The sequence below is a fragment of the Zootermopsis nevadensis genome, unplaced genomic scaffold (assembly GCF_977971745.1).
Source record: "Zootermopsis nevadensis isolate Lab colony 2312 unplaced genomic scaffold, Znev_1.0 Znev_ptg000022l, whole genome shotgun sequence".
In the NCBI taxonomy this organism is placed as follows: Eukaryota; Metazoa; Arthropoda; class Insecta; order Blattodea; family Termopsidae; genus Zootermopsis; species Zootermopsis nevadensis.
This window is the reverse complement of record NW_028259154.1, coordinates 25,001,758-25,015,835: the sequence shown is the minus strand read 5'-3', so window position 1 is coordinate 25,015,835 and position 14,078 is coordinate 25,001,758. Positions and strand designations below refer to the sequence as shown.

At 40.2% G+C, this 14,078-nt stretch overlaps 1 protein-coding gene across 5 annotated transcripts in view; it reads right to left on the bottom strand.

The window, feature by feature from the left end:
- Positions 1-11,450, bottom strand: part of LOC110839140 (uncharacterized) — a 77,915-nt gene extending 66,465 nt beyond the window's left edge. For 3 of the 5 annotated variants that reach the window (XR_015536510.1, XR_015536507.1, XM_087353697.1), the window contains exons 1-3: positions 11,362-11,450; positions 6,956-7,544; positions 2,476-2,708 (exon numbers count right to left, since the gene is read on the bottom strand). Coding sequence is in view for 1 of the 5 variants with exons in the window: in XM_087353697.1 (XP_087209823.1) it covers position 2,476 (1 nt within the window). In the remaining 4 variants the exon portion in view is untranslated. The remainder of the gene's footprint in view (positions 1-2,475; positions 2,709-6,955; positions 7,545-11,361) is intronic. The other 2 variants (XR_015536520.1, XR_015536508.1) reach the window with 2 other exon arrangements.
- Between the last annotated feature and the right edge of the window lie 2,628 nt (positions 11,451-14,078).

The following is a 14,078-nucleotide window of genomic DNA, read 5'->3' as shown; positions in this document are numbered from 1 at the left end:
CAATGGCGGCTGATGGAATGAATGCCCTTAGAACATTTGAAGGAAAAAGTATTAGGAAAATTTCTGGAATCACAAAGGAAAGAGAAAACTGGAGAATAAGAACGAATAAGGTGATAGAGTATATATTAGAAAGTGAAGTTATTGTAAAAGTTATAAAATCATTGAGACTGAGATGGTAAGGACACAGTGTAAGAATGGCCAAGGAACGAATGGCAAAAAATATAATGTTAACTAATATGGTGGGGTAAGGAAGAGAGGCAGGCCATGTAAAAAGTGGAAAGATGAAATAGATTTGAAAATTATGGGAATTAAAAACTGGCACACTGTAGCTAAGGATCGTCGGGCCTGGGGATGAATTGTGAAGGAAGCCAAAGTTCATAGTGGACTGTAGAGCTTGAGAAGAAGAAATCAAATTCTCTTATCACTGTAACATATCATCAATCGGTTAGAGAGGGATGAGATTAGATTAATATTATGTCACCACGATAATTCAATAATCCAGAGGGGGGTGGGGTGGGGCTGGATTAGGGTGACTGATTTTCCTCAAAATTTATGGCAGATCTGTTGTAGGTAGCAGCAATGGCGGCAGCAGCATCAGCGGGGGAGCAAAAAGTGGCTGCAACACAAGCACCACCAGCGTGGGAGAACACGTGGCTGCAAAACAAGCACCACCAGCGAGGGAAAACAAGTGGCTACAAAACAAGCACCACCAGCGTGGGAAAACAAGTGGCTGCACCAGAAGCACCACCAGCGAGGGAGAACAAGTGGCTACAAAACAAGCACCACCAGCGTGGGAGAACAAGTGGCTGCACCAGAAGCACCACCAGCGGGGGAGAACACGTGGCTGCAAAACAAGCACCACCAGCGTGGGAAAACAAGTGGCTGCACCAGAAGCACCACCAGCGTGGGAAACAAGTGGCTGCACCAGAAGCACCACCAGCGAGGGAGAACAAGTGGCTGCACCAGAAGCAACACCAGCGAGGGTGAACAAGTGGCTACAAAACAAGCACCACCAGCGGGGGTGAACAAGTGGCTGCAACACAAGCACCACCAACGTGGGAGAACACGTGGATGCAATAGCATCACCACCAGCGAGGGAGAACAAGTGGCTGCAACAGGAGCACCACCAGCGGGGGAGCACTACTGCCTGCAGCATACGTTCAACCTGCGGAGGTGCACAAGTGGCAGCAGAAGCAGAAGAAGATGTAGTACAAGAAGGAAAAGAGGAGGAAGAAGATTTTAAGAAGGAAAAGGGAGTGGATGAAAAAGAGGAAGAAGAAGGAAAAGTAGACGAGGGAGAAATTAAGAAGTACTCGACTCTTACAGATGTGTTTCAACCGTACATCTCAAGTGTTCCGCGGTCATCTTATGCAGTACTTTCTGTGAGATTTGTGCGAGAGTGGCGGGATGAAGATCACTGGAAGCAGAAGAAGAAACAAACTTGTTCAGTGACTGTGATTGCGTGTGTTTCTCATGTTCCTAATGATCATATTCTTAACAAGCAATTGAATCTTTCATTTACAGGTCGGTGCTATGGGGTAGACTGGTGACAACCACATAAATCGGATAATCAGGGAAGCCATTGAGATTGAATTACATCCCGATAACTTCAACAGGGAAGACGGACATCTCCTGAACCGGTCATGGAAGCCCCTCATTCACACACTTCGAGGACTGCGGAAGCATTCCATAGAGATCCGCATTCCCCCCAGAAACGTTGGTAAACATCTACCATACTACAGGGCGCAACAACACAGAAGACAGATATCGTGATAAAACAGTCAGGCTCGTATGCTTTTGGCCAAATATTGGAATATATCAACAGAAATCAATAGGATAGAGAGGGAAGAGAGTAGATCAATATTGTAACTATGCGAATTGAATAATCCAAGGTAGGGATTAGGCTGACTGATGTTCCTCAAAAAATTAGGGTAGATATTTTGAAGGTATATGAAGTTTGGCTCTTCTTCATTTATATTTATATTTATCATAGACCTATGTGAATGGATGCTCTGCCTTAGCCGCCAGCTTTCAAAGTACAGAGCTTTGGATTACGACACAGCTACAAATCCACGGCGACATTCCAGAATGCGTGTCAGTTAAAAGAACATACCACTGTTCCTAAATTTCTGAGCCTCGTCCATAATGATCGTGGAAGCAGTCAACAAGCGACAGTCTAGGCACTCTTGTATAAGATGCGGGCACATTACATTGTATACGTTCCGAGGAAGCTTGTCACGATTTCAAACAGGACAACGTGACACTGAGCTTAGTACTTGTTGATATCTATTGAAGTGTTTATATAATGTAGCAGAGTACAGGATGTTATGACATTGAGCTGTTAACAGCTCCCGGTATGTTTAAGCAATGAAAACTATGTGTAAAAACACAACTGGCAACACACACGTACAGATTAACAGGTCACATATAATATATCTGCACTAAAAAACTATAATACCAAATAATACAACTCACTTCATGTGCTTGGTGGTTCCTCCTCCTTCTTCATTCTGTCTGTATGTCTTGCATGCATGATGCATGGCCGGCAAACTCTAACTAACACCAAAAGATCTGTAAATTTACGTGTGTCCATTGCCAGCGATTGCAGTCCCAACGTCTCAAAAAAAGAGCAGGTCCCGTCCGCACAGTCCTCTCAGTACACAGACGTGGGTCTAGTATTGGCTCCTTCGTTTTGAGGACATCTGAAACTAAGACAGCGTAACCTTAGAGAATGGAAAATAAAAAAGCATCATGTTTTAGCAAAATCTGCTGCTCGTTTCTATATGTTAGTTAAATCATGGGGTGGAGGAATGTATAAACTGATCATGGTCTTGAGATATCTGATCTTGAAAATGAGTGTAACTGGAATGAATATGTTGATGAGAATCAGTAATCAGTTTACAACATTTTTCTGATCCTGAAAACTGAGACAACATTTTTGAAGCCATCATTTCCTTAGCTTGCTATGTACTGCAATGCCTTTTATACATATATCAGTCTTATCACACGTACGTTACAGAAATTGGAAGCAAAACAATTTTAAAACTAAATTAGATATATTTGTACTTCTGGCTTTGAAATACCAAGAATTTGCCTTCTTTTTCCTTGTATAACCACTGATCCTTAGAATTTTGCTAGATGTCAGGCTAAGGACATTCTTTCTCAAAACGCTATTCTGAGCCAGATGAGTCCAATCCACGCCCTCATCTCACACTTCCGTAACCCATTTTAATATCCTTCTACCAACTTCTAGGTCTCCAAAGTTATTTTCTTCAGTTTTATCAACCAAGATTTTGTATGCATTTCTCATCTCTTTCATGCACGCCATTTCAGTTCTACTTCGTTTGAAATGCATCACAATCAAATGCTATTTCATTTTTTTATTGGCTGTTATGAAAGGTTTAGATTATAATATTATCAATTCGTCTTAAATTAATTTTGCCGGGCTTCTAATTGAGTAAATTCTAGCTGTAAGCCCACCATGTTACTTGAAATGACGTTTTAAGCGTTACATGTTAGTCCCAATATCAGACTCATTACAGAAACAGACGTATTATTGGCGAGGGATAGTTTCATGTCAAAAGACTGCTTGTTTAGATATAGGAACACAATCAAGAGAGAACTGTTATTGAAACTATAAGAAACTGTAGAGCTCATTAAGTAAAATTATCTAACTACAGTCAACTTTTCTTCGTGCTTAATTAATTTCGCGCCATAATTTTAATAGCAGTTTTAGAAAACTGTTTTCACTGCTCATACAGGGATTAATACGAGTGGGCTAACTCCCGCAAAGTGTGCTTATAAGATACGAAAATTAGATAGAAATGGTACCGCAGATAAAGGACTTCAAAGAGGATTACAGTTAAATAAAAACTGAGAGTGAAGGAATTAAAGAGTGTACAGAAAATAGAATGAAAACTCAAGATCCATTAAATTGTAATGCAATACTCGGAGGAAGTGGAGTGGGCGATAAATGGCACTGAAGTGAAGCCTGAGATGTCTTCTATAGACTGTTTATTTCAAATTAATATGGAAGTACGTTCTTTGTTAGTTTATGCATTTAACTTAATCTTACTGAACAGTCGCATCACTGTTACCTTGCAGGCTCGAACTTGAATATTTCTTGCGACTGAAACACGTATATCTAATCACGAGATTAGATCGTTTGGTGACATTTCCTAGTTAACTGTCGGACTCTTACTTCTTGAGCACGAGGGGTGTAAAAACTGTTACGAAAAGGAACAGTAGGTATTCTAACTCAGATTCTATTAATTACAAATGAAATACTGGTAAAAGCCTCTAATATTAATCACTGACAAACAGTCCGGCTAATTAACTAACAACCTTAGAGTCGTTCAGAGTAACAAGAAATTTGCAATTTTGTATGGAACCCTAAGGATCATTATCATGTCCACAGGAGCTAGCCACCTAACCCTAATCTGCACTAAATGACTCCAGTGTACACCCCCACATTTTATTTCTTTAAAATCCATGTTTATATTATTTTCCCATACAGAGCTAGCGCTTTCAGGTTTTCTTGCTAAAATGTCGTGTTAGTTTCTTATCTCCCTCGTGCGTTCTACATGTTCCACCCATCGTATCTTCCTTGACTTAGTCGTCCCAACAAGAATTTGGTGACGAGCACAAATTATGAAACCCTTTATTAAAAACTGTCCTCATCTTTATGATCTTTCCCCCCCTTTATGCCAAAATACTCAATTCCGCAGCCTTTCAGATAGGCTTAATCCCAGTGCTCCCCCACTAGCCGCCTGAAGAGAGTGCTTTAGCCAGAATGGTCCGTAAATCTCATAAGATTCGAACCGAATACCTCTCGAACAGAATCCAGAAATAAATCTTTATTACATCTCATGGATCCATACGTGGAATAGATGGCGATAAAATTTAGTGTTAAAATCGACGTTTTATGTCCCAAAAAATAACAGCAAAGTAAGAATGCATTGATTCTTTCTGAAAATGTGTTCGCCAAAAATTACAATTAATTTGCCTGGCCACTCCTCTGCATCCTTCCGCCACGGGCCAACCGCAGAAAATGCGAGAGGGCATTAGCGATGTTCTACGAAGCAGATTTAGGAAAAATACGTCACAGCACAAAAATTGAGTTACAAGAACCGAGAGCTCTTTAGATTTGGTTTTATGTATTAATAAATCTCATCAACTAGCGACGGCGAGCATTCTTATTACAATATTCGTTTAAATTATTCGCATGTATGTAGAAGATGTTTGTGAGCAAATTTAATAATCTGGGCGACCTCAGTGCCATATTTTATATAACTTTACTACTACGAATGATTGGATTTGGAATTCTGCGTTCCTTCCCCTCATTCCGCGTCTCTTTTGCTTTAAATCTCCTCTCTTCTTTTTCTCCCTGTGAAACGGTTTCACGAGAACATGGGAGGCCATGATCTATAACAGAAGACACTGCTTCTTTGATGTTTTCACAAAGGCTGGCTTCAGCTTGTGGGACAGCATTTGAGATACTGCTAGATCCTTTGTTGCAAGGGATGAACCAAGCCGAATGTTAACAAAATTCTTTAGTCGAGTTACAAAAAAAGTTATCGCTAGTAACAAACACGTGTTTTAATAGTTTGCACTCCTTGAATCTGTTATATTGCTTTTTTATTCTGCAGAAATTCCCTGAATGCGTAATTAATTTTCTGTGAATTACTTTACTCATACACGTAATATGAACAACTCCACATGCGCCTAACATTAGCTTGGATGTACTTTCCCTATCGAGTTTAATAATCTGCTGTTTGGTCAGGGCTACCACACACCTCGTGGGGCGGTGATAGGTGTGGGTGGATCAGTGGTGGATTGATGATTAGATGAGAAAAGCAAAAGTGAGAAATACCTGACAGTAACTAAGTCGCTTGAAGTCACTCGAGATTTAACTTGCGTGTCCACGGTGAAAACTTAGATTATATCGAGACGTACAATAGCACGATTCCTGAATGTTGGAGCGAATGTGAAAGGAGACGGTCGTAGCCTAATTTAAGGTGTTATCACTGCAATTGCCAATATGAACTGAGGCAAATCACGAAAGATCTCTATCAAGTTTGTCGAGTTAAAGGTTAATATTTTCAACCAGGACTTCCCAAATAGGAAGCAGGAGTCCCAGGGTGTGGACTGCGACATTCAAGGTCAGATCAGTTGTGACTGTCACTAATTTTATGTATGATTACGGCATCACGATTTTCAAATTTTTCCCCTTAAGAAAGCGTAAAGTGATAATTTCTCTTGCTGGTAAACCAACTCAATCCGGTATAATACGCGAATCATTGCCCATGCTTGCAAACCATTAGAATGCGAAACACTGGTGGAGGAGACTACACATGCGTGCAGTCAGAATCTATTTGAAATCCGCCACAAGAAAACACTACATAAATGTACGCATAGTGTATTTGCATTTATTTATTTCGTGACTGCATGAAACTCATACCTTGAACGAATCATTTTCTACAAGCCCCGATAGCTCAGTAAAGAGATAGCTACGTGCTGGGGGTACAATTTCCGTCAGTCATTATGAAGCTTTTCACCACCGCGTCAGGAAACACTCTGGGGCTAGCACAGCCTTGTATACAATTTGTACTGGGGGGGCTCTTCTCCTGAGGTAAAGCGGCCTCAACCCTGAAGCTGGTCATTCACCTCAATCCGATGCTGGGGTTAAGAATGAAAGTCTTCACTGCGTAGTGATTACTAAAGCACAGAGACTTCCTTTATGTATTATGTTTAACACCCAACAAGAGACCATCTATTTATATCTACTTGCTTAATGTGTGATCTGGTTCTGTTCTGCGAAATTTCATTTGATAGTGTCTGAGCTGTACTGAAGATTCCACTGTGTGAATGAAAGGTTAGCACTGTAATGGAAACTGAATGCATGGTAATGCGTGAGTTAGCCGTTTGATGTAATGCGAATCAGACAAGACCTTACCTTGTAATTATTCGAGACCCAGACAGATGCACAGACCAGAGAAATGGAAACCACGTCAATACTGCTGCAGCTTCCAGTAAGTGAGACCTGGTTTCGAGGCTCAGAGTGACTGCTGCTGCTGCTACTGAGCTCTTCTGAGCATTCTCAGTGCACAGAAAATATATATCCAACATCCGTGTAGACTATTCTGACTCTTGCCCAAGCACTCGTATACCAAGAAATCGGAAAGCGCTGTGCACTCCTAACTTCAGCTGCTTTCCCGTGAGGAAAAAAACCTGCAGTTTCTATTTGAACGCCGGTCTGGGGCGAGGGTCTCGATCGCTCGGGCACTGGGACCGTGGGTTCGAATCCCACCCAGTCATAGATGTTTGTTCCGCGTCTCTCTGTATTGCGCTGTTCTGCATGGGTACATGTTTTGCGACAGGCTGATCAAGGACTGGAGAGGCACGTCAATAATATCTACTCGCATAAGTTAGATGGCCTCGAGAGTCGGTCCAACAAGGATGTGAACAATGACTGATCCCTCGGATAATAGACCAGTTGTTGTCCAGTCCATAGCCCGTCGAAATAAAACCTACGCTCACGCCACCTGCACAAACATGAAACATGGCTGAAATAAACGAAAATCAAACCAAATTACGTGTGCAAAACAGCTGGTACAACACCACTGGGGTTTTTACTTTTTTTTTAGGACAATGAGGCTCCCTGAAACAGGCGTCACTGTGATCCTCCGAAAGCAAATCTGTACCGGCACGTCTTTTAGTTGAGCATTTGCGCCACCTACGTAATATCAAGGACACTTTCGGTAAAAGTGAGATACGTGGTTATCACAAGGAAAGTTTATTTTGAGTAAGCATTAGTATGAGATAAATCATTTGGGTAAAACGTTACTGACAAGAGAGCATGATGGGGCAGGGGGAATGTCGTGGCAATCAAATATTTCTACCGGTATGTGAGAACATGTACCACAGGATTAACGATTCCCTTAATTCCCGTCCATTACTTCCTCAATATTTATCGGCTCCCTAGCTTAAGGCAGCAGCAATGCGCTCGTTCGCACGGAAAACATCTGACAGCCGCTGCGTTCTGATTGGCAGAGAATAAAAATCATCGTAATAACTTTTCTCATGCCATAATTCTTGGATTTCTAGATGTCTCATTTCACTCAACGAATATCTGATGTCCACAAACAAGTCATTACGTTCATTAAGGTTATGTTGTCTTCATGTATAATTTATCTACTGTATGTAATGGGCGTATTTGTAACCACTGATTACGCGAACCCTTGCATGCGTATATATTATATCGTGTGCGTAACATGGCGAAAGCAGGTAACTCCCCCCCACTGGAACATCGTTCTCCGTCCAGATAACCCAAATTTAATTGTGAATATTATTACAGTTCTCGACATACCTCAAAATTAACATAAAACGTAAGATGGATAAATAACGAGGAACGATAAGAAAGAAACCATTTTAAGAAGGCGACTTCAAGGTTTTTCCCACAAGATCATGAGAGTAAGAGGTGCAAAATTCATATTCTACGCCCCAGCCCCTAGAAACGTCCCTAGGCTAGTGAGAAGCTTTTATTGTGGGCTCAACAGGTGGAAACCTACAACAGGTGGGTGACATCTTGTTAACAGACTTTACCTCTTGTGTTGTGCTTTACAGAACATGAACTTTTTTTTAGCCCGTCGCCTCTGATACTTATGACATCACGGATGGATACGTTATAGAACACCGAAGATCCATTATCGTGTTCACGTGAGCCGGCCACTGGACCCTGCCTATTTCAAAGTCCATTTTTAATATTGTTCCTTCACCAAAGCTCAGGGTTCCCAATTGGTCTCTCCCGTCTTTGTTCTTCGACTAAAATTTGTATGCATTTCTTAAATCCTTCCTGCGAGCAAACTGGTTCTAAGTGGTTTGTCTTGGGTCTTGCATGCTGAGAAAGTACATTATTTATTTCCATATTTATCCCCATCCAAAATTCTTAACTGACGTCCTGACCTACAATGATTCGAGGTTCGAGTCCGTAGCAAACAAGTTCGTCAGACGTCTCGAAATTTCGTACGAAAGGAGCTCCAACTGCGATAGTTTTTTTTTCTACAAACACGGATGTAGTAAGGGCGGGAGGAAAGTCAGAAAAGAGATGTTCTTTCTAAGACGTCCTCAAGGATTAATAAGGTTTTATACAGGCACAAAAGAACTATAAGATGTGCACCAAATTTTTTTGTCGAAAAATGACAATACTCAAAATAAAATAATTTGGTAGGAACTGAGATTTTTATGCAGCAAGTATGAATACAGATTTTCTTCTGGTTCGCTGAATCGTGCAGTCCGGAATAAATTTATCGACGTTTCAGAAGTGCCCGTCTACCAGACAATTAGTTAACTTGGTCAGGAACGGGTAGTATTTGATAGTCGCTTCCGGACACTTGGCTGCCTACATTCGTATGTTCCTCCGGATAAAACGTAAACTAAAGCTGTCCCACTTTACGACATGTTGGCACTTGGGGGAGGGGGAGGTACAGCTCCTACTCATTCTTACCTCAGCACTAGATAGGGGCGGGTGGTCAGCGTCACGCCCCGGCCACGCTTTAGCCTCATCTTCGTGAAAACATCAAATCTTACTTATAATCCGGGAGTTATTCGTAACAACTGTTATTCGGAAAAGTATTAATTTCATGTGTGTTTATCTGCAGTGAAATTCTTACATGGTTTGATTGTAAGGGAAATAAATTAATACTGTCGAGTGAGAGTTGACGTTTAATGTTTCATTTGCCTCACTACACAGTTGTATGTCGATCTGGCTGCTGCTACTTCTGTAAAATACTGTACACTAATCCCACATAAGCAGCTACGATAATTATCACCATGGCAACATTTATATTGTCGATTTATAAAGGGAATTTTGTAATGAGGTGTTCTGGCTGCTATACTGACATAAGGAGCGTCTTCTCAGTTCTCCACACTGAACGCACAGAGCTTTAAAGATTGGCTTTTGCGTATATTTCGCCACAGTTTTTGGTGAGCATACTAAATTTATAATTTCACAAATCAGTTATTACACATTCTTGGGAGAGTGGTGTTGTCGGGGGTTGCGACAGATACTTGTTTGGTTGTATATCAACGTTTCGGAAGAACGTACTGTCTCCATCTTTAGGTCTGAATTTTGGAGATTTATTAGGTTGGATTATATTAGTCATGTCAGAGACACTGGGCAGTCAATGGTAAGGACAGCGATTGTGACTAAGAAATAATATTCCTCTGAAACAGGGAACAACAACCAAAAAACACCACAATCTTAATTCGTACCACCATTCAAAAATCCTACAATTAATGCTCGTGTTCTTCATGATCTATCCTATTCTGCCATTTCAGTTTACTGTACCTTAGTTTCTATTCTATTTAATTCCTTGCACATTCAGTATGTTCTCTGTCTGATAATGGACCCATCATAAAGTCTTTCCCAGCTGAGAAAACAAAACTGGCACGAGCGGGGATCGAACCACCTACCCCAATCTGTGAGTAATCAAAGACTGCATTTCAAACTAGATTTTCTTTCACGTATATTATTAACCTTTAATCGCTGAAGTATGCCTGAGTAATAAATTAAGAATTCAATCCGTACCGCAAAGAAAACGCAACACTTCACCATTACAAAGATCAATTAGTTGGCGCTGTTTAAGGAAAAAATCCCAGATTACACTAAAAATCACATGAAACACACAATTATAAAATGCAGAGTTATTGATTGTTAAAGCATGTGGGGCATATACCGTATTTCCTCGACTGTAAGATGCACTTTTTTATAGATTAAAATGTCTGAAATCGGGGTGAGTCTTACATTTGTCGGCGTCTTAAGAATGGAATTGCATTTTTTTCCTCCTGAAAACTCATTATTAAATCAAGGGTGTGTCATACAATCGAGAAAATACAATAGTTACCACTGGGCTGAAAAGTCCTAATAACACGTAAAACATTATGACAAATTAGGAAAAGTAAGAACATCTTAATGTATGCCCTTTCCTTATATTTTTAAGAAAGTGAAGTCGATGCGTTAACGACAATTCTATGGAGAAAGCGACCGCTTTTGAAAACGCGGACGTAATTGGTATTTTAAACGGCAATCAATTTCGCGTGTGGTCGACGTCACAATTACAGTAAATTGATTGATGTTGTATTAATAATTGAAAACGTATCTGACCAACAACACGACAGTAACTGCTATCCAGAACTGAAACCTGAGATGCATGTTTTCAGCAGGGTGTGACCAACACTTCCCTCACTCTTCGTCTAGTGGCACTGAGCCCTTGGTTTTGAACATAATAGAATTCGGAAATACAAAATAATTAACCTTGTCACAGCAATTTAAATACAAACAACGTTTAAGTAACACCTTACCGGAAAAGTTGGATAGCGTCCTTCCCAACACCACCTCCGATGCCTTCTCACTCTTCCCTCGACCCTTGCGACTTAACAACTGGCCTCGTCTTGCCCTTCTCGCCCGTCTCGCAAAGCAAGCAGCAACCGTGGGATATTTAACCGACCACCAGTCCCACCCACATGGGTTCCATTACAACTCTTGGCTATTTCACGTAGACGCACGACGTTCTAGTCTTTGGCGTAACCATAGTATTCAACCCCAATTTGAACCTGTTTTTTCTGTCATATATGCAGAATCATCGTCCTCTCTCAATGCTTGCGCTGCAATGTATTACTCACAAGAAAAACTAACAGAATATTTAAAAAGTGAAGCTTTTACGGAGACTGAAGTTGATGAAAGACTCTCGGGTTACATCAACGTGCTATATAAAAGATAAAACTTGTTACGCACCAGCCCTGAGGATGAGAGCAGAGATTGCTCTCGAAACGTTGGTAGAAGATATGGTTTATTCACCATTCAGCCACCTGACGCGGCTTGTAACCTCATTGAAGATGTGCACCAGGAGGTTATAAGGGGACCAAAACACTGGAAGAATGTTCTGTGTTCGATTCTCGCTGAGAGCGGAAACCAAGCATGAAGTTTGTTTCGAATATCACAGAAACAAAGATCAGAATATACGGAAAATTATCCTGCGTTCAGTTTCCAATGAAATGTTTTTCGTAGCTGCGACAATGAGTACGACAGAAGAAAGGTCAACACAAGAGTTGTCTGTTTGGAAGAGAAGGTCACAGAAACAACCGGCAAAACGCAGAACACTGTCCTGAGTTCGAGTCCTGACGAGGAAGTTTTATAGGAAAGCGTCACTGACTAAAGACTCCATTGGTAGCGAGCAAAAGACACGACGCCAGATGACATGCTTCACATATTTGAGTTCTACTCACACATAAATCCATCACAAGGTCTGGTTGTCATAGTGACGGTTTCGTCGAGTTATGTTCAACTATACAGTCAATTAATTATGCTTCCTGGCAATTTTTGAACCGAACACAATTGTGAATATTTCACCTAATTAGTTTGTTTAATTGAGTGAACATTTTGATTCTTTTATGTAAAAACTGACGCCGATGATAATTTAGCGTTTACATTGTAAATTCGTGCGCTGTATCATGATGTTTCGGGGTTTTCCTCTGTCCAGGCAAATTCCTAACTCATACCCATTCACCATTCGCTATCTTGTCCCACCAGCAAAGATAGCTCTCTTCTGGGAGGTTATAACATATAGTGTGGGAGGTACTGACCGATATTTCAGGTGCTCAGGCAGTACTCTGATGATAAAGGCAGCAAGCACCTCTGAAAATCTACAACATAAAAAAGGGGGAAATTTTGGAATTAAAGAATAGGCAAATATTCGCAAAACACAAAAATATTTGGCAAAAATTTATGCTTTTAAAAGCAGTTTCCAGCACGCATAATGCGTCCACGAACAAATTTGTCTTATGAGAATGAAACAAATACAGCTTAATTGTCCTCATTAAATCAAGGGATTATAGGCGAAACCTGAGAATGTTCTGTAAAAAGTGAAATTTGGTTGTACTCTATTGTTTAAAATTAGTTACCCTAGAGCTGCAGCCTACAGAATATATCTGGCTTATTGAATAAAGCTCTGCATAGTTAAAGCCCTAGCGATAATTAATCCAGTGAATCTAGAAGCTATTATTTTGCTGAGTAAAGTTCATCCGACTTACTTACTTCCTAGCAACAGAATTAGGTAACCATTTAATTACTCCGTACTCAGAGAACTACAAACCCTATGTTATCCTACAAAACAATTTTGCTCTATTGTGATATGGAAGATACCAACCAAGAATTATTAGCCGAATTTAACTGTGAATAAAGGAGGTTCATTACAATTCTCACTTTACATAGATGTTTCATGAATAGTCCCTTTATATTACGTAAAATATAAACAAAACAGAATCAAGACTAGGTCACCACTGCAAAGAATTCACTTAAAATCCCTCCGTACTCATATTTCATTATAATATTCACTCAGCGTTACATTATCTCTGCAACTTGTAAGCCTAAAGCATCATTAAAATTACGTGTAGATGCTGCCTTAACCACTTATAGCCAAGTCATAACAAAAATACCACATACTTCAAGAATAAATAACTCTGCATTTTTTCGTTTGATTCTCAGAATAATCAGCGACTCTTTCCATAAACACCATCAACCGATTGATCTTTGTAGTGGAGAATTGTGTTTTATTGAGATTATCAGTGCGTCGAATATGAAAATGATTCATTGTTCTGGCTTCGAAGGAGGGTGGCCCACAGTAAAATACTCCAAATTGTGAATTCAATTGTGATGCTCTGCGTCTGTTTGCTAGTGTTGTATCCCGAAGGATGTTAAAGGGATACAGGAGCGTAGACCGAGATGAAGTATGTTGACTAGGTGCGTTAGACCAGTGGTATTCAATTTGGGGTACGCGAAGACATCTTAGCGGGTACGTGAAATTTATAAAAAAAATATTTTATGATAAACACTGAATAATCAGTAATGTAATTTATTTAATTTATTTTAGATGTAGATTATATACTATGTATAACTTGAATTATACACCAACAAATTTGGGGGTACAAAGTTGAAGAGAAATTATATCTGGGGGTACGCGAACAAAAAAGGTTGAATACCACTGCGTTAGACACTTAAGAATTTATATTCAAGTCCAGTT